We start from the raw sequence: 19,650 nt of genomic DNA on the forward strand, positions 1-19,650 counted from the left end.
ACAGACCTAGTGATCATGTAACATCCTTGGTAAAAGTAATAAATGACTCTTTTTCATGACCATTAGAAACTATTTTAAGTCTCTTGAGTCCATTTGTCTTGTTGGATTTACTCAAAATAAACACAGAAAACATTTGCAACACCAAACAACGAGCTGTTTTTCAAAGAATAAGAGGCAAAGGTATCATTCGCTGCATCCCACAGACAACGGCTGCTGATTTGCATCCCCTGCCCGGTGAGCTGACCGATGTGAACCAGGATGACCGTCTTATAGCGTGGAATCCCGAGCTCCTTCACACGGGCTCGTATCACCTGTGAAGGAAAACCCGAAGACTCACAATTAGTCGATTCCAGATCCTAAGGCACAGAAATGGAGTGGTGTTCACAACCTTTTCCTAAAGTTTTGGTTCCATTTTTCCTCACCTCACATAGTGTTTTTGTCATCTGTCGAGCCCACTCAGCTTCATATTTCTCCTCTTGGAGGTAACTGGTCAGCACATCCTTCAGTATGGCTGTCAGAGCAGGAACTGAGAAGCGCTTATCGGGTCCTGTGTCAAAAAGAAGGATTTTAACACCATGACTTAATGGGTTATAAGCAGTTGGTTTGGCAGTAGGTGTGTAAAAAAATTTTGATTATTTGTGAATAATTTTTTGACTGATTGACAAGTTGTTCTGTTTATAAAACGTCTGAAAATGGAGAAAAATGTCAAGTTTCCAAAAACTCAGGATAATCTCAGATGTCTCGAGTGGGTGGTAACCAAAATGCACTGAATTAATGGTCATAGAAGAGGAAAGAAACCAAAAATATTTACATTTGAGAAAGACAAAGTTTTGACTATTTGACAGATGAACAGTTAAAAAAAATTGCTGGCAATTTAAATGTTAATTTAACCCTTTCATGCATGAATTATGAATGAACCTTAGTCAAGATATTTTCCAGAGTGTTTTTATTCCTCTTTAGACATAAAAACAACAATGCAATTGATTTTTTTAAATAAAAAGTTACAAAAATGTTCACTCAGCTGGATACCATGTATTTAATTTTTGAAGCAAAGAAACATGTATTTAAAACCTAATATCAGAAAATGGTATGGAAAACTATGCAATAAAAACATTATTAATGCTGCTAATCAGATGTTTTCTCACATTTGAACATACTCTAATGCTAGTTATTATTCACTTCATGGAGATAATATGCAAAAAAAAAAAAAACTTTTTTCAAAAAAAATACCTGTTAATTACAGTCTAATAACAATTAGCAACTGATTTACACTAGAACATGTCACTGCAGATCATGAACAGCAAAGTTACATTAACCATATGAATTGCATTGTATGAGATGATGCGGAAGTGTCCACTGTGTTGGCTGATATGGAACTAAAACAACAAAACCCATGAACATACAAGAGAACAGCTGGAGAAAAATCCGCTGTAGTGACCACTATGCATGAAAGGGTTAATATTTAACAGCTACACAATTAATCAAATATTTGCAGCATCTCTAGTATCCACTTTAATTTGATGGTGGGGAAAATAAAAAGACAAATAAAATGATAGTCCTCATCCTTCTTGCCAAACAAAACATGATGCTGTTTTTTGTTTACATAAACTTAAAGCTGTACATCTCAACAGCAAGTATTAATAAGTGATTCAGTCCACTTTAGGCTGCAGTAATATTAATGGTAATAACACTCTTACATCCAATAACAAAGTAAGATAGTCTCTAAGTAATTAAAACTGCATTTAAGGGCACACATCTACTATTGTGGAATACATTTCTCTCACCCATCCGGTAGGTGTTCTCCATTGCTACAGCCATTCGAGGGTTGTCATCATGGTGTCCTAGTTCGTCCATGTACGACACAGTGCTTATTGAGCTGAAAGACGAGATCAGCATCAAGAAAATGATGTAAAAATGATATACTACTAATATGGTAGTTCATTGCTTCTCAACAAGCAGTTTTCTGACTTAAAAGAGTAATTCAATTGAAATAATCAGTTAAATTATTCCAATATAACCAGTAAGATCTGATATTAATGATACTGACTAATAACAGTGAGAAGACTACAAAGACTACAATCATGGGTGCATGTTCAGCTGAACACTGGTGGGGACGCATTAAGGTTGACCCTGTCTGCTCATCTGAAGGGACAAACACACATCATCTAAATACTGAGGGAGGATCAATCCACAGCTTGACCCCGAAATCCACACTGACGACTAAAACAATCATAAAAGATGAAAAGTGACTCACTCTTTGGGCCTGCTGGTCACATCTTTGGCTTTATGCCCATGGCCTCCTTCTGAGGGTGCCTTACCCATCCTCTTCTCTTTTCTTTGGGGTTTGTCTTTAGGCAGAGCGGACATCACAGGTTCACCTTCCTCAAGATAGCTTTAGTGGATGGAACCTTCAATATTCAAATGACAGCTTAATCAGCTTTAATTTCACTTTACTTTAAATTTATCCTTTATGATGACAACCTCTTCACAGGAATACACCCCTTCTGATGTTAGCTAAACTACTTCTATTATTAGCTAAACTACTTGTCATATTAGCTAAACTACTTCTATTATTAGCTAAACTACTTGTCATATTAGCTAAACTACTTCTATTATTAGCTAAACTACTTGTCATATTAGCTAAACTACCTCTATTATTAGCTAAACTACTTGTCATATTAGCTAAACTACTTCTATTATTAGCTAAACTACCTCTATTATTAGCTAAACTACTTCTCATATTAGCTAAACTACTTGTCATATTGCCTAAACTACTTCTATTATTACCTAAACTACTTCTATTATTAGCTAAACTACTTCTGTTATTAGCTAAACTACTTGTCATATTGCCTAAACTACTTCTATTATTACCTAAACTACTTCTATTATTACCTAAACTACTTGTCATTTTAGCTAAACTACTTCTATTATTAGCTAAACTACTTGTCATATTAGCTAAACTACTTCTCATATTACCTACAGGGTGGGGAAGCAAAATTTACAATATTTTGAGGCAGGGACTGAAAGACAGTGTATGACCAATTAGTTTATTAAAAGTCATGAGAATTTAAATCTTCAAATCATATTTTACTGCATTTCTAACGGTCTTGTTGTCTACCTCAAGTTCAATTGCCATTTTTCTCATGGATTTGGTTGGATCCTTTAGGATTTTGGATTTGAGAGCTTTAATAAAAGCTTTGGTACGTTTTTTGTTGCTTCCTCCACTTCCAGACTTTCTCCTAATAGTTTTGCTCATAGTCATTCTCTTCTTTACATTATAAACAGTCTTTATGGACACTCCAACTATTTTGAAATCTCCTTTGGTGTGACGAGTGCATTCAGCAAATCACACACTCTTTGACGTTTGCTTTCCTGATTACTCACATGGGCAAACGTTTCTGAAAAGGTATGGATAATAGTGTTAGGTATGATTATGACATCAATATATGTTTGGTTTCAAAGCAATTGACGTAGTGCCTGCTGAGAAAAAACAACTAAATGTTCATTGTAAATTTTGCTTCCCCACCCGGTAAACTACTTGTCATATTAGCTAAACTACTTCTCATATTAGCTAAACTACTTCTCATATTAGCTAAACTACTTCTATTATTAGCTAAACTACTCATATTAGCTAAACTAACAGCAGAGTAAAGTTATAAGTAGTTAGCACTAGCTAAATAATGTCATTTGCTAAACTGTACCAACATTTCCGGTGAGAATAGTGACGTTAGTTCGTGAATTTATTTCTTGTTTCAATTAACTGGACAACTTTACATAAATAACTACAGATATTTTGTCAGTAAAAGTGAAATGTTTTACCGGTTTCACGGTGTTTCTGACTCAACAGGAAATAGCTGGTCAGAGAGCTTGGTGTCGCCATGGCAACTGTAGCCGTTCACTGGGAGGGGCTAAATGAGGTACACAGTCCACAGTAAAAAAAAACAAAAAAACAAAAACAAAAACAAAACACCCCTAATAAATAAATAAATAAATAAATAAATAAATAAATAAATAAATGTTGTTTAATTAAATAGCAATTTTACCCAAATTGTGACAAATATAACCACAGATATATGTTTATTTCTTATCTTTGTTTTTACTCTGTTTATGATTATAACTACTGTACAAGCCATCTCTTATAAATATAATGTTGGCCTATTATCACCTAAAATTCTAGTGCATACTTTAAAACATATAAGGAAAAATGCTCTCAGTTTGGCAAGTTTGTTGCATTATTCCATCCACATTTCAATGTGGCATCGCCAGGAGTTCATTTTTTTCCCCTTTTCTTTTTGGGTGTATTATTATTTCATGCTTCCTTGAATTTTCATTTCTATATTATGTTGTGCAAAGAAGTCAGATAGTAGTAATCAGGGAGCTGTATCATATTCATATTCGAAATAAATCAATTTAAAAAATAAATAACTAGAACATTTATTTGTCCTTTGCCTTGTATCACACTGTTTTTGGTCAGACATAAAAAAAAAAAAAAATGGATTTCACTAAAAATTAATAATGTTCCATGTTTTGAACTATATCATTTTATTTTTTATATGGATAATTTGGCCTCATCTGATTCAGATATCATCAACTTAATTTTATTATTCAGTAAGTATCATACCCACTGTGCGACATGGAGAAATAACAAGCCCTCCTTTTCTGGACTCACCAATGAATTTAAAATGTTTGCCTTGTCCCTAAAAAAATAGAAAAAAACAAAACTGCAATAAAAATAAGCCAGAACATTGCTTGTTATTTATTATTTTAATTCAAAAAGTCTTCTCTGCTGCATGTCTGCTCCAGTACGTGAATTTAAAAAGCCTAATTATTTGCACTGTATTGTATTTGAACGTAAATTTTACTCTTGCCTATATGTATATATCCGCATGACTTTTATACTTCTTTATCTTTTTAATACTTATTTTCATTTGTATTACTGTATGACTATCCTCATTGAGAGTTTATATTTTTCATTGGTTCAATAAAAAAAGGAGTCCATTTACTTTAAAAACAATAAAAATTTTAATGAAAGACAAAACAAAGCCTATAAGCTTCATAAAAAAATTAAATTACAGAAATTAATGACTAAATATTTACAGTTATATAAATTACAATCATATAAACATTTTTATTTTGTATGTACTCTATATATGCTGCAGAGGTCAGATAAAACATATTCAATGCGTGTTATAGAGTATGAGTAAAGCGCTGAAATGCTGCTATAATCAATAATTTAAATATCAGTTTTACTGTATGTTTTCATTGAGTATCTTTGGAATGTTAAATGTTGCATAAGCATTGCAAGGTCATGACAGTTGCATCCTGTAATCATCATAATCCCTTAATACTGTGTGTTTTGACTTTTTAAGCACTTAAACACTTTAGAAAGGTGTATTATCGTTATCCCACTACATTAGAAATAATTGTTTTTCAGCCTTTTCAGCACTAATAACAGTAGCACTACATTAAAATGCTAAATATAAATGTCGTGCTTGTTTTTCAACCTTAGGGTTTGCTTGTTTTTTTTAGCATCCAACCACATCTTCTAGAAAAATAACTTTATGTTGAGTTGATATGGTGGTACAAGTGTCAAAAATAATATATTCAACACTATTTCTCATTATTTAAGTGTAAATGTTGATACTGTTGGGGGAAAAAAAAGAGACAGAAAGGAATAAACGTCTCATATTTCTTCTTTATTACCAAGTAAAACAGGTATTACATTATATTGATTTTTTTCAATATATTTACTTAAAATCTTTGGATGGGAAATTTACATGACATGTTTGCATATTCTGTGTCTAATGCAGTGAAAGGAATACAACCAAAAAGTTGTAGAAAAAATAAACCTACACAAACCCTCTGATACTGAAGGACGAGTGTACGCTTACAAATAAGGCAAAGAAAAACATACAGTATGCATTTACCAACAGAAAAACTTTCAGAAATACTCAAGAATATTACTGTTGAGCACCTGAAAGAAGAATTAAGTGGGTTTTTTTTCCTTCTGAATTGATAATAAACTAAATGAACTATTACACCCAGGCCCAAACTGTGAGTTGACACTTTAAAACATTCTATAAAATGTGATTTTAAGTGAGGTGACGATGAATGTAAAGTGTGTTTTGTGTGCAAGTCAAACACAGGAGACCCAACACTTACAGCGATGCATGGAACCGTCATATGATGAAAACATGCCAAATATATTGACAATGAGCTTCTGAAGGTGCGACAACAGCAAATACAGAGATCGGAGGTTGAAGTGAAGGCAAAAAGTCTCCTCTCGTAGCGTGATAATACAGTGACACATGTATAACGAGTGAGTGAAAATGGATCAGTCGGTATTGCATTGATAAGAATGGTGGTGGACGAATGCAGATTTCATGCGGCACCGTTTTGAAGTTTTTCATCAACAGTAACACCTTTTTTTTTTTTTTTTTTTTTTTTAAGTACAAGAAACCCACATGTAAAATAAAAACAAAAACAAAAAAAAAATGAGGTGAACCCGATGCATAATGAGAGCTGACATCAATAAACTAAGAGACAATCACAGACACGTCCATATGCCCAGAGAAATATTTGAAACATAGCTTTGTATGTACACTTTTTACACTTAAATATTGCTATTAGAAAACGATAGAACATTTATTGAACACGGTGGAAAAGGAAGAAAATAAAGCAGGGATTTTCTTTGTGATGTCCCTCAAATAATCCTCTCTAAAGCATCAAGCTGGACAAGTTTTCATGCAGCATCCAAGGCAACTCTTACAATCATCAGCCCTATTCTTCTTTCTATGAAACTTAAAGCTCCTTTCCACCACTTTATGGCACTCGCGTCTTTATGCATCCTAATTTTTTTTAAGGCCGTTTCAGACACTTTTTCCAATGTAAGTAGCACTTTCCGTCGCTCATATCACCACAAATGTACCGCTAAAAAGTTCCTGCAATGTGGCTAATATTTTGATGTATCTTAGCATTGCACATGCCCGTTAGGGATCTCACTTTCTGCATGACCCTTTTAACATCAAAATGCCGCCAAAGTAAAGGCTAAGGCTGCAAGTGTAAAAGCAGCTTCGTGTTTTTTTTTTTGTTTTTGTTTTTTTCCAACGGTGCTGATGTTCGTCCAGTGCCGCAGGTCAATTGAAACTGTGCGTTGACCGATCGCTTTTAATATTGAAATTAATACAACGGACACAAATCTGGCTCGTGGTGGCAGTGTAAATCAGACACAACCAGTAAAACATAAAACATAGCTAAGCAACAATATTCTAATTTTTTTTTTTTTTTAATATATATTTTCTATGCTTTTCCACCTTGTTTCAGATTGTTTTAATATTATAGAATCTATTCACATTATCTTTTACAGTGCATTTGCAATGACAACAAGTTAGACAAAAACAAACTCTGGATAAGGCTGGATCACCGAATGAATCCACAAGAACTAAGAAGGAGGGTGTCCCTATATTTTACTCCAAGTAAGCCCATAAGTGTTCCAAGTGCACAAAACTAATCCTTTGTATTTGCTTGCATAAACTCAGCAGCAGTCAGTCTACTGAATATGGTGTTATAAAGTCAAATATCATCTGTTTGTGTGTATGTGTATGTGTGTGTGTTACGTTTTTCTTCTGCTTCATTTCAGCCATTACTGTAATTCAAGATAAAGTTTCTAAACTATGAGATGGATCCGTAGTCTTCACAGTCAAAAGCCAGTGATTCTGGTGGATCTGTCCGTAACCAGGTCCGCTAGTTATCAGCCAAATATTTCCCTGAAAAGCAAAACAATGAAGTACGTTAGATCACAAGCAGAACCTGTTTTTTCATTAACCTATAAAGACCCAGCGCTACTTTTATGTCCCTACCCAAATGAACTTTCCTCTGTATCTAACTTTTCTTAAGTGATTTATCACCATTTAGTTATAATAGTATCCTTGTTGAGCCGCATTATGTAATAAATTCCCATTATGTAATAAAAGTTCAAAATGTAATAAGAATGTCACGTCATCTTGTAATAAAGCTGCATTATGTAATAAGCTTACGCATTTTGTAATAAACTACGTCAACGCATTATATAGTAAATTTTTTCACATTATGTAGTGTTATTACAATTTGAGAAATTTATTACAAAATGCACTTGACACATTTTTATTTTAAAAAAATGTAATAACATGGTTCATTATGTAATAACAATCCAAATTAATATAATTTCAGAGCAATTTAGAAGAAATTAGTCACAGGAGCTACAGGTAATGGAATCAGAACTTTAACCACACAGTTTAAAGATTAATTTAGCACATTACATTTTCCTGAAAATAAAAATGTGTCAAGTGCATTTTGTAATAAATTTCTCAAATTGTAATAACTTACTACATAATGCGAAAAAATTTACTACATAATGCATTGAGGTAGTTTATTACAAAATGCGTCAGTTTATTACATAATGCGGCTTTATTACAAGATGACGTGACATTCTTATTACATTTTGAACATTTATTACATAATGGGAATTTATTACATAATGCGGCTCAACAATCCTCCATATTTTGTATTTTGAAAAATTTTGTTTGACCACGTTGTATGGTTCTTTATCTGATGATTCTATGTCTTCGAAATAAAACTAAACTAACTAACTAACAATTTTATCAGTATACATCAGGTATTTTCCTGTATTTAATTCACTGATCATGTGGATGTTCATAAAAGCTAAGAGTTGAGAGTTATCATATCAAAAGCAGAAAAAAATGCAGGAAAAGTGACTTTTCCAGTAAAATCAATCATTAACTAAACAGAAACCCAGTGTGTCCATCCACTGTCATTGATCCACCTCCATGGGTTTGACTGGTGAATCAATGTTGGAGAAGATGACAGTGCTTCTGCGTTCACTACGAAGCCTCTGAACATCCAAATGGGTCATATCTGATTATGGTATATAACTGAGAATCTGTATTTTACACCAATTATTTCCATGTATTAATAGGATTAGTGGATCAACAGGTGTTAAACAGTTTAGATCAGTAGATGGTTTAGGTCGGTAATGGATGTTTGGGTCTTTATGGGTTAAAACATGACAGTAATGAAAATATACGATATGTCCCCTCATTATCCCACAACAGCCAGACAGGAAAAAACATATTAATGCAGAAAAAGAAAGAAAAAAAACTGACAAACAAAGCAAATTAAAGATTTTATCTGCATTCATATTGTCAAAATAAGTCAAAAATGATGATACCAAAAGGGTCCCTGGTCTGTTTTATTGCATCGCCAACTGACAATATAAACTAAAATAATGCAATATATATCAATAAAATTATATGTGAAATTCAAACAGAGGAGTAGTGTTCTCTGTAAGAGGTTATAAATATTCACCTCAATAAAATAAATGAAGAGACACCTCAGTTGTTCAAGGTGTAACAAGATGAAAAAGATACAGTAAGAGAATGAACAAAAATGAACAAATTAATGGAGAAAATGAATTAAAATAAACAAAATAATCAAGAAAAGGAAGAAAATTATGTGGAAAATTGAATCAACATGAGCAAAATAAGCATTTAATCAAGAATGAATTAGAAATGAATGAAATAATCAAGTGAATGACCAAAACAATCAAGAAAATAAAACAAAAATATGAACAGAATTACCCAGAAAATTGACAAAATAAGTAAGTAAATGAGCAGAAGTGACCAAAATAATAAAGAGCATGAGCAAAAAGTGAAGAAAGTAATGACGAATATAATCAAAAATGACCAAAATAATGTGAAAAATAAACCAAACTAATCAATGAAATTGATAACAAAACAACAAAATAATTATGAAAAGTAGCATAAATGACCAAATAATCCAGAAAATTAATAATAAAAAGCAAAAAAATCAAGAAAGTTAACAAAATAATCAAGAAAATAAACATAAAAGAATTCAATAAACAACAAAAAATACTCAAAATAATGCACAAATTTGGACACATTAAAGCCGTCACATTGGCTTGTATCTGAGTAAACAGGCATATCTCTACTAAAGTATTAAATGTAATGTTTCTGACGCTGGTCCTGACCTGCAGCGAATCTCTTCTTGACCAGTGAAAGCCGGTATCCTGTCCCGACCAGCTGGATGTCGCAGCCTGACAGAGTGGTTCCTTCACTGGTGAACTGGACGGACAACTGGGACGGTTTACAGGGACCCTCGGTCATCTGGAACCGGCCCAGTAGAGCCCCCACCCCTGCAACACACACACACACACACACACACACACACACAGGATGAGGGTCTAGTTCACTGTGAGTTCAGTGCATTTAATCTGATGTAAAAACTAACAGAGTGGACACTTATAACAACGTCTGAGAAGGAGGATGGTTTTACCTCCATTTTCAGACCGATGAGAGAGACTTGGGATCTTCCACTGTATCGTCTGCTGCTCTGGACTCCTTTAACACAAACAAAAGCACATTAACCCTTTCATGCACGAATTATGAGAACCTTAATCAAGATTTTTTTCCTGAGTGTTTTTATTCCTCTTTAGGCATGAAAAAAACAATACAATTGAACATTTTCTTATGAAAAATAAATAAATAAACAAAAACTACATAAAAACAAAAAATAAAGTTAAAAAAAAGACATACTACTACTGCTACTAACAATAATAAAAATGATCTTATGAATCTATTTTACATGAAGTTGCAAAAATGTCCATTCAGCTGGACACCTTACATTTAATTTTTGAAATGAAGAAACATGTATTTGCAGATAAATTGTATGAAAACTGGGGGGGGGGGGGCTTGTAGTTCTGGGGGTGAGAGAATGCTCAGGGGAGATCTACACAATGTTACTAATTCATGTCAGAAAAGATATGTAGTGTCTTAAAACTTTAATAAAGATATGTGCAAAAACAAACAAAAAAAAAAATCCATGCATATATAAGAGAACAGCTGTAGAATAGCTGTCCACTGTAATGACCAGTATACATGAAAGGGTTAATTTTTGAAGCAAAGAAACATGCATTTACTGATATACTGAATGAAAACTATGAAATATATTTTTTAATGCTGCTAATCTGATGTTTTGTCACATTTTAACATACTTTAATATTAGTTATTACTCACTTTAAGGAGATAATACGCAAAAAAAAAAAAACCTACAGTCTAATAACAATAACAAGCAAGTGATTTATACTCATACATGTTACTGCAGATCAGATTTATCAAGAACAGCAAAGTTACAGTAATGGTATGAATTGCAGTGTATGTGATGATGCATAGGTGTCCACTGTGTTTGCTGATATGGAACTGAAACAAAAAAATCCATGAATATACAAGAGAACAGTTTTGAATAGCTGTCCACTGTAGTGACCAGTATGCATAAAAGGGTTAAATAAAGACTTTTTCGCAGTTACTTGGATACATTTCTTTGTAGTTAGTAGTAGTAACTCTTTCTACGTTCATTTTCTGATGTTAATTCTGGTTGAGGTTTAATGACAAGGACTGAAAATGCACAAGACTGGACTTTTCCTCAAAAATGAACATGTATTGATTTCAACAACTCAAAGATAAACATGAATCTATGTGAGATTGCAATACATCAATGAAAGAAGCAGCAAAAAGCTTAAACAATACAAAATTAGAAACAGGAACAATCTAAGGTAGAGCTAAACATGGTGCACTGTATGGGTAAGTTTAGTCACAAAACAAAGAAACAAGGCTGTCAGTGTAGTTTATGCTCCTTCCATTTGTTTGGAGTGGGTAAATAAAAACATGAGTAACCCTGTTTGACATAATAGTGGGTAATAGTAGCGAATATTATAGAACTTTGACTTTCTTCTCTCTAATTCTGCTCATGTTAATGATGTTAAAGTTACAGTTTCACTATTAAAGGCTGACAATATCTGGGTTAGTATCTGGGCTATGTTTTATAGTTAATTAATCCAATTTTCTGATTGTTTTAGTGCAAAAAAAAAAAAAAAAGCAAAATAACATTATGAAAACGTTCATATTCATGCACTTTCAAAATATAATGTGAATAAACTGAACAACCATGAACAACCTGTAATTTCTTAACCCATAAAGACCCAGACAGTCACCGTCAACCAATAGCATGTACTGATCTAAACTGTTGATCCACTAATTCTATCAATACATGTAAATAATTGGTGTAAAATGCAGTTTGTCATCTTTTTATGGTCATCAGATATGACCCATTTGGACGTTCAGAGGCTCTGTAGTTACCATGGAAACACCGTCATCTTCTACAACATTGATTCACCAGTAAAACCCATGGAGTTGGATCAATGACAGTGGATGGACACACTGGGTTTACATTCAGTTAATGCTATATTTTACTGAAAAAGTCACCTTTTCTTCAGTTTTTTCTGTTTTGATATAATAATCTTCAACTTGACTTAGAGCTTTTATGAACAGCTACATGATCAGTCAAATAAACATAGGAAAACAGATGATTTTCACTGGAAAAAATGCAAAATTCAGAGGATAATATTATAATAAATGGTGATAAATCACTTAGGAAAGGTTAAATAGAGAGAAAAAATCATTTGGGAACTACCACAAAAGTCACACTGGGTCCTTATGGGTAAAATCTTTGACAAACTTAGGTTCATTCAAAAAACTTACAAAACTAGAAGCACTCGGAGAGCACAGACCTCCGCCAAGGCTGATCAGTGGCCCCCCCCGTGGGCCCCCCCACGCCAAGGAGGTTATGTTTTTGCCAGGGTTTGTTTGTCTGTCTGTCTGTTTGTCTGTCCGTTAGTGTGCAACATAACTCAAAAAGTTATGGACAGATTTTGATGAAATTTTCTGGTCTGCGCCCCCCCCGTGGGCCCCCCCATCCCCGATCACCACCAAAATTTAATCATTTCTTCCTTATCCCATTTCCAACAAACCCTGAAAATTTCATCAAAATCTGTCCATAACTTTTTGAGTTATGTTGCACACTAACGGACAGACAAACAGACAGACAAACAAACCCTGGCAAAAACATAACCTCCTTGGCGGAGGTAAAAATGGATGTGCCAGAAACAGCAGTGTACTCATGTTTAATGTTTGTATAATGTTTATCTGTTTTTCTGTTTTAACCTGATTATTTTCTTTCCTATACCACAGTTTTGTATGTAAAAGGTCATTGTCTCTCCATTCCTCTCTGTATTTTAACTTTTCATAAAAGCCCATCTAGGGACCGATGCTGCAAATTAGCTTTTGCTATAAGCCCTATGATGCATGCATGGGATTGCTGTGTTACAGTTGGTCTATGTCTTTTGTATCTGTCCCTATCAAATAAACCAAATTTAAAAAAAAAAAAGATAAATAAGAGCAATTTGAACAATATTTTGCCTCAGCTTCTCATTTACAGACCAGTGGCACGAGCAACTAAAAAAGTAAGAAACAGCAGACGACTGTACAGTATTAGAGTGAATGTGCTGAAGGATTTACGAGAAGTGACAATGTGCACGAGTGAACAGACGATGTGAGGTTGATTATTTCACGTCTGATCTGAGAAATGAACCAAAGCAGCAGATAAAACCTGTACCATCTTAACCACTGTAGGACCTTGTACTTGGAGGTCTTGATCAAACCCACTATGAGCCTGAATGCTGTCCTCACCAGTTAGCAGGGGGGATCATGGCCTGGAGTTTGGCGACAGTGCCGTCTACGGGAACCACAAAGTGGATGTTGTGTAGCGGCACAGGGGCGGCCATGGCCTCAGTGTTGTATTTATAGTCTATTCTCAGGTCTGTGTTGGTGGCATCGCCTCGCCAGCTCAGCGCCAAGTTCAGAGGAGTGGACTGGATCCCCTCTGCTGAAACCTGGAAAACACGCAAACGCAACCCATTCATGTAGCGGGTTGTTTGTGTTTTGATTTCACAGGCGGATTGCATAGAAGAGAACTGTTCTTACCTGGTATTTGATCATATCCACATTGTAATAAGTCGCCTGAGGCTTCTGCTCAGCCACCTTCTTGAGATGACTCATCAAGTGTGGCATATTTACCCAGAATTCCTTGGTGTCTACACTGTCTGTCGTGGGTTCACTAAAGGATAAGAGGCATATATTCGACAGTCATTAATAAGATATTTACAGTATATACTTATATGTTATTTCAGTCCAAATGTCCCTTTATTTGAATTTTAATATTCATACAAACAGAGTGGGAATAAATGTGGGGATTTTTGTTCCTGTTTAATAGAATAAAATATGTTCAGTGTTAAGGATTTGTTTTGGAGTTTTTTGGAGGCAAAGAATGAACGTCAAAAAGGTCAAAATATCTTGTTTCTGGGAAATCTTGTCAAGCTTGTTTTTGATTACATGTATTAACATAACACATAAGTAAGTCAGTTTTATTTATAGAGCACTTCTCACAGACAGGGAGTCACAAAGTACTTTACAGTTCAAAATACAATTAAAATACAATTTAAAATACAATTCAAGCTAATATTGAACTTGATTTAACCACAAACATCTAAAACAGTTTAAATAACATCCCACAAACAGAACAATATCCTTTTCCATATTTTAAGAGTACCCTACATAACTGAGTTTTCATTGCTTGTAATAAACACAATCTGCTCATTGTAACATTTTTCTTATTAGTTCATTATGGTCTTTTAATGGCTGATTTAATGTGTTTTCCCCTTTGGCAGATTTTCCTCCCTCACACAACACAGTTAAGTTATTCTTAAAGGAATGATATTTTGCTTTTTTTTTAAATGGAATTATGCATTTTAAAACATTTCCCTGTGGTCTACATAAACTGTAAATGCTCTGCTTGGGTCTGAATGCTTCATTAATTCAACTCCACAGGTCCATCTTCAACAATATTTCTGAGTAATGACACCAGAAAGATGGTTTGGAGCGCTGGCCCTTTAAATGCAAATGAGCCACTTCACGCTCCACCCCTCTTGACTGTGCTGCTCTGTCCTGTTCATCCAACAACTGAAAATTTTAGGTAATCTGCTCGAAGTTTGGACATATGTATGTATGTATGTATGTATGGAGTACAACCGCTGCTGCTGACAAACAATTATGTCGTACTAGGAGAAATGTTCATTGGAAGTCTTGCCCTTATATGTGTAAATGTAGTGATGTAACTAGTTATAGACGTAACAACACTGGAAAAAAATCTAAATCTTCCAAGTGTGTTTTTCTCATTTCTAGTCAAAGTATCTTAAAATAAGACATAATCACCTGAAGAGTAACTTTTCAGGGAGATATAAGAACTTACTTTTAGACAACAGATCTTAGAAATCTTACCAAGATAATTTTCACTTGTTCCATTGGCCGATTTTTTGCTTGAATTAAGCAAATAAAAATATTGAATTAAGCAAAAAAATCTGCCAATGGAATAAGTGAACATTATCTTGGTAAGATTTCTTGAAATAGGATTTTCCAGATCTATTGTCCAAAAATCAGTTCTTATATCTCACTGAAAAGTTACTCTTTAGGTGATTATGTCTTATTTTAAGTGTGATGAGATACTTTGACTAGAAATGAGAAAAACACACTTGGTAAGATTTTGACTTTTGCAGTGAAATTAAGCAGGAATTAAAGCAGGTTGTAGAAATCCACTTGATTTTTGCCAGACTGAATATAAAGATAGCTTTGCAGTACCTGGAGGGTGCAAATTCAAACTTTTTGAACTATTAGGGTCCAAATACACAAATAAATGAACCAAAGACTAATAAAAGTGGGTTTAGTAAAACATGACCCCTTTAATAATATCAGGCTTGTGTCCACAGCGTGTCTTTAGTGTGTTTATTTGCCTACCAGCACAGCAGCTGTGGATTGGGAAGGACCTGCTCCAGACGGTTGTAGTTGCTGATGTTAAAGGTGAGGATGGGTTGAGTCGGGTGGCTGGCAAAATGTCTGGTTATACCCGCAGGGAAGGACAGCACCATCTCCCCTGTGATCTTCACAACACATCTGAAAAGAACGTAGTGAAGAGTAAGAACTTGAACAAAAAAAAAAAACAGACTCTGACAGCCCCTTTAGCATCAAAACATACAATATATTCAGTGTATTAACCCTCAGAGCTCCAAGAGTATTTTCTTGATTTCTACATACTTTCTTAAATTCACCTTTTTAAGGTACTTGCACATAACACAATACCTGAGTGTTTTATATCACAATGTTCAGGGCAATCTCAGCTTTAGGTAAACTCACTGGTTTTGTCCTAAAGCGCAGTAGAAAGATAATTCAGTTTGAAGTCAGATTTGTGAAAATATTCAACTCTCTTGTGAAAACACACCTTCGCTCATGTGTTTCGGTGCCTGAAAAAGGTTTACCAAAGCCTTAGTTTCAAAAAAGTAGTGGAATATATGAATAAAATAATAAGTAAGTGAAGAAAACATGTCTAAATGAAATTTTTGTAATACTATCTTTTGAGTATAAATGTTGCCTGTCATTCTATTTTCACCAAATGTCAAAAATAAGGCTGAATAATAACTTCATATCCCCTTCTTGTCCTCTGTAGCGGACAAGAATTTCACAGCTTTACTTGAAAAAGAAAAAAAAAAAAAGTCCACCGCAAAGGACATTCCATGAACAAACAAACAAACAAATAAATAAATAAAGTGTCTGAGAAAACTGTTGCTTCATGCTGTTTCCAATCAAGGCCATTAATTAATATAAAAACGCCAAAATTTTTATTTTCTGGGTCTCAGGAGGACATTACATATTAAACTTCATTAGATGACTTTAAATGAGAAAGGAGCATTACATATATTGACTAAGCACACAATACACATATTGTTTAATCTGGACTTTGTGTTCTTTTTTTATTGATGCCTTGCAGTAAAACAGTTCCTGTCCAGCTGCACACAGAGGGGGATACGGCATTTTTGACAGGTTTCCAATATTTTTCTCCTGTCTCTCCCCATACCTCTCCAGATAAAACTATAACAGAGAGGGTCTTAGTGACTGCAGAGTGCCTATTGGTTGGTAAAAGTTGACAGAAGAGGGATTCAATCGATTATGACTGCACAGAGTCAGTGGCATGAGTGGCTACATTTAAACTAAAATGAGAGACTATCACTAAATTTCCCTCAACATTTTTTATCTTACATTTCCTCTGACCATCCATACTATTCCCAAATTATATTTCTGCTCATGGCAAAATTAAAAATAACATAATTTAATTGCAGTTATAGTTTCACTGCTTATATCATCTGCTTAAAGCCATGTCTTACTTGCTGGGGTCAGCGCCTTTAAAGTAGGCATTGATTGTTTCTGTGAAGGCAGCTGCCACCGGCAGAGTGTCCTGGGGTCCCATGGTGAGTGGACTGGGTCCTCTGGAGCATCCTGAAGGAGACACATACAGCAGGAACATTTCAAAGACATGAACAGTCTTTTTGGTCCAGGAGGATTTCAGCTATGCAGTACATTACACCCCCAGGCAGTGTTGGGAAGGTTACTTGTGAAACGTGAAGCCCAGTTCAGACCAAAGAATTGTAAGGAGACAAATCCATTTTAGGATGCTGCAGGTAAAAGTCTCCATAGCATGAACTGATCCATTTCATCTGGACTCAGGCTTACTGATGGTGTCAGTCTGTAACTCTGCTCATCAAATCCCCTCTGGTTTTGGAATAGAATGTGATATGGTGTTTTCCCTCAGTATTTGTGTATGCAGAGTGGACTGTAGTCTTCACCTGTTCCCTCCACTGGTAGTTTTGGGGTGATGACAGACCATCTAAATCAGTAGTTCTCACCTGGACCCACTTTTCCCGTAGTCATTACATCATGACCCATTTTGAAAGAATTCAACTCACACTGAAGTATTCCAAAAGTAGGACAGTAAACAGTGTACAGGGTAAAAGTGTACTTTATCATTGTGTCTGCTATTCACAACATTAACTCAGTGAGTCATCGGTCAATCAGATGTTTGTGTTACTATGACAACATCCAGACTAAAGTCGGACTAATGTGACACATGTCCCACATCAGATAGCTTAGCATTAATAGAGACACTTCATGATCCTCTCAGAACATGACAGCAGCCCACTTTTTAGCCACAACGTACCGGCTAAGAATAGACAAAATAGAAATCTAATAGAAATCCTCTTGTGCTTAAGTTTTCACTGTTTCATCTGCATTAGAAACATGAATGTAGACAGTAACTCCCTGTTACTTTTCCATGCTTATTTCATGACTCTACAAATCATATTTAGAAATGAAAATCATAAGAGATACATGAAGCAGGTGGCATTTTGCAAGGTTTCAAAATTTTCAGAGATCAAGTTCTCAGCTCAGGTCCTAGTCTTTAGTCTGGACAGGGTGTGAAAATCATTTAATAACTATTTATTTACGTCATCAAAGTCATATAACTCACTATATTTTATTACTTCAAATATTTTAACAACGCTCCTATATAATGTAATGTAATGAGACCTTTTATGATTTCACAAGCTAAATAGTGTTGGATATCCTGTGCTACAAGTCATCCTTTTATAACAACATGACTACCTGCCATGTTTCTAGCACTATTTTTTTATTCTACATGTAAACTTTTTATTTGAAAATAACATATTTGTTATTTTGGAGATAAGTTCATTAACTGTGACTTAATTTTAGGGTTTTGTCTACCATTCCCTGCCATTTTGGGAACCATTCAAGCCAAATTTAAGTAAAATTAACAGAAATCAAACTAGATAAAATAAATTTTCCCAAATTTAATGTTTATGGTTGGTCCACAGTGCACTTTCCATACTCTTGTACAATTATACTGCAGTAAATATGGTTCAAAATTATTCATGATTCAGTATTTTTTATTGAAAACCACACATTTTGTGGGTTAACAACCATGCATCTAGGTCTTCCATGAACTTAGGGAAAACACTAGAATCCAACCTCAGCTCTCACAACACCAAAGGGAAGTTGAGATGCGTTAAATGCATTTTCTCAGTGACCTATTTGTACAAAGTGCCACATGGATGGAAGAAACTGGACAGATACCTCCTATTAACACTCTAAACAGGAGCTGTGTGAACCACCAGTAATTTCAGACATTGTTTACAAAATGTACATCCTGGTGAGTTTGAGATTTGCCTCAGAAAAATGTGAGGAATATTGGATAAACTGGCTTTTTTTTCTTGATTTTTCTGATTTTGTACTAGTGGTCTACTTATTACAATGGTTGTTTACTTTCATTACTCTTAAGTGCCTTGTATCTATGTGGTAGTGAAATACCTTGATTAACCTAGATGTTTGTTTGTTGGTTTTGGAAGTGAAAATAATAGAAATGTAGATTAAAAACAAAAAATATTTTAATTGTAGATGTAACTAATCATTTCCCAACACTGCACAGAGGATAATGGAGCAGAAGCAACAAAGGAGACAAAACTCAATATCTAAATCGAGTAGCTGTTCAAATCAAACTTGAGCAGGGACGTGGGATTGGATGGGCAGCATAGATCCTGTGTATTGGACATCAATAAGGACAAGACTGCCGGTGGTTTAAGGCCATGCACTGGTGGCACCACACAAGCGTTACTGGCTCGGCTCACCTTCAAAAGCTAAATAGAACCTGCCGTGGTCAAACCAGACCAGAGGCTGCGAGGCCTCTGAGCGGGCAGAGACATGAGGAGACAAAACCATGAAGGGACAGGACTGTGAGGCGAGGACATGATGATGAGTGACAGACACAAAAACACACACTGAGATG

The 19,650-nt window shown here is 34.7% G+C and overlaps 2 protein-coding genes across 5 annotated transcripts in view; both read right to left on the reverse strand.

Moving 5' to 3' along the window:
• Positions 1-3,878, reverse strand: dynlt5 (dynein light chain Tctex-type family member 5). Of its 2 annotated transcripts, none has more exons than XM_030161137.1 (5): positions 3,820-3,878; positions 2,255-2,392; positions 1,785-1,876; positions 423-547; positions 1-311 (listed from the first exon to the last, which is right to left on the reverse strand). In XM_030161137.1, exons 2-5 carry the CDS (start codon positions 2,365-2,367, stop codon positions 108-110), a joined length of 534 nt encoding a protein of 177 aa, XP_030016997.1. In that variant the 5' UTR covers positions 2,368-2,392; positions 3,820-3,878; the 3' UTR covers positions 1-107. The 2 variants fall into 2 exon arrangements, with proteins under 2 accessions (XP_030016997.1, XP_030016996.1); XM_030161136.1 differs by having other exon boundaries at positions 2,255-2,408; positions 3,820-3,875.
• Positions 3,879-5,680: 1,802 nt separating this feature from the next.
• LOC115436747 (SH3-containing GRB2-like protein 3-interacting protein 1) overlaps positions 5,681-19,650 on the reverse strand; it is a 51,042-nt gene continuing 37,072 nt past the window's right edge. For 2 of the 3 annotated variants that reach the window (XM_030159667.1, XM_030159666.1), the window contains 8 exons: positions 19,493-19,549; positions 17,180-17,291; positions 15,759-15,914; positions 13,893-14,025; positions 13,599-13,801; positions 10,351-10,415; positions 10,046-10,210; positions 5,681-7,766 (listed from right to left, as the gene is read on the reverse strand). In XM_030159667.1, the coding sequence (XP_030015527.1) occupies positions 7,744-7,766; positions 10,046-10,210; positions 10,351-10,415; positions 13,599-13,801; positions 13,893-14,025; positions 15,759-15,914; positions 17,180-17,291; positions 19,493-19,549 (914 nt within the window). In that variant the 3' untranslated portion in view covers positions 5,681-7,743. The remainder of the gene's footprint in view (positions 7,767-10,045; positions 10,211-10,350; positions 10,416-13,598; positions 13,802-13,892; positions 14,026-15,758; positions 15,915-17,179; positions 17,292-19,492; positions 19,550-19,650) is intronic. The other variant, XM_030159668.1, reaches the window with a different exon arrangement.

The sequence above is a fragment of the Sphaeramia orbicularis genome, chromosome 17, assembly GCF_902148855.1.
Source record: "Sphaeramia orbicularis chromosome 17, fSphaOr1.1, whole genome shotgun sequence".
NCBI classification, from domain to species: domain Eukaryota; kingdom Metazoa; phylum Chordata; class Actinopteri; order Kurtiformes; family Apogonidae; genus Sphaeramia; species Sphaeramia orbicularis.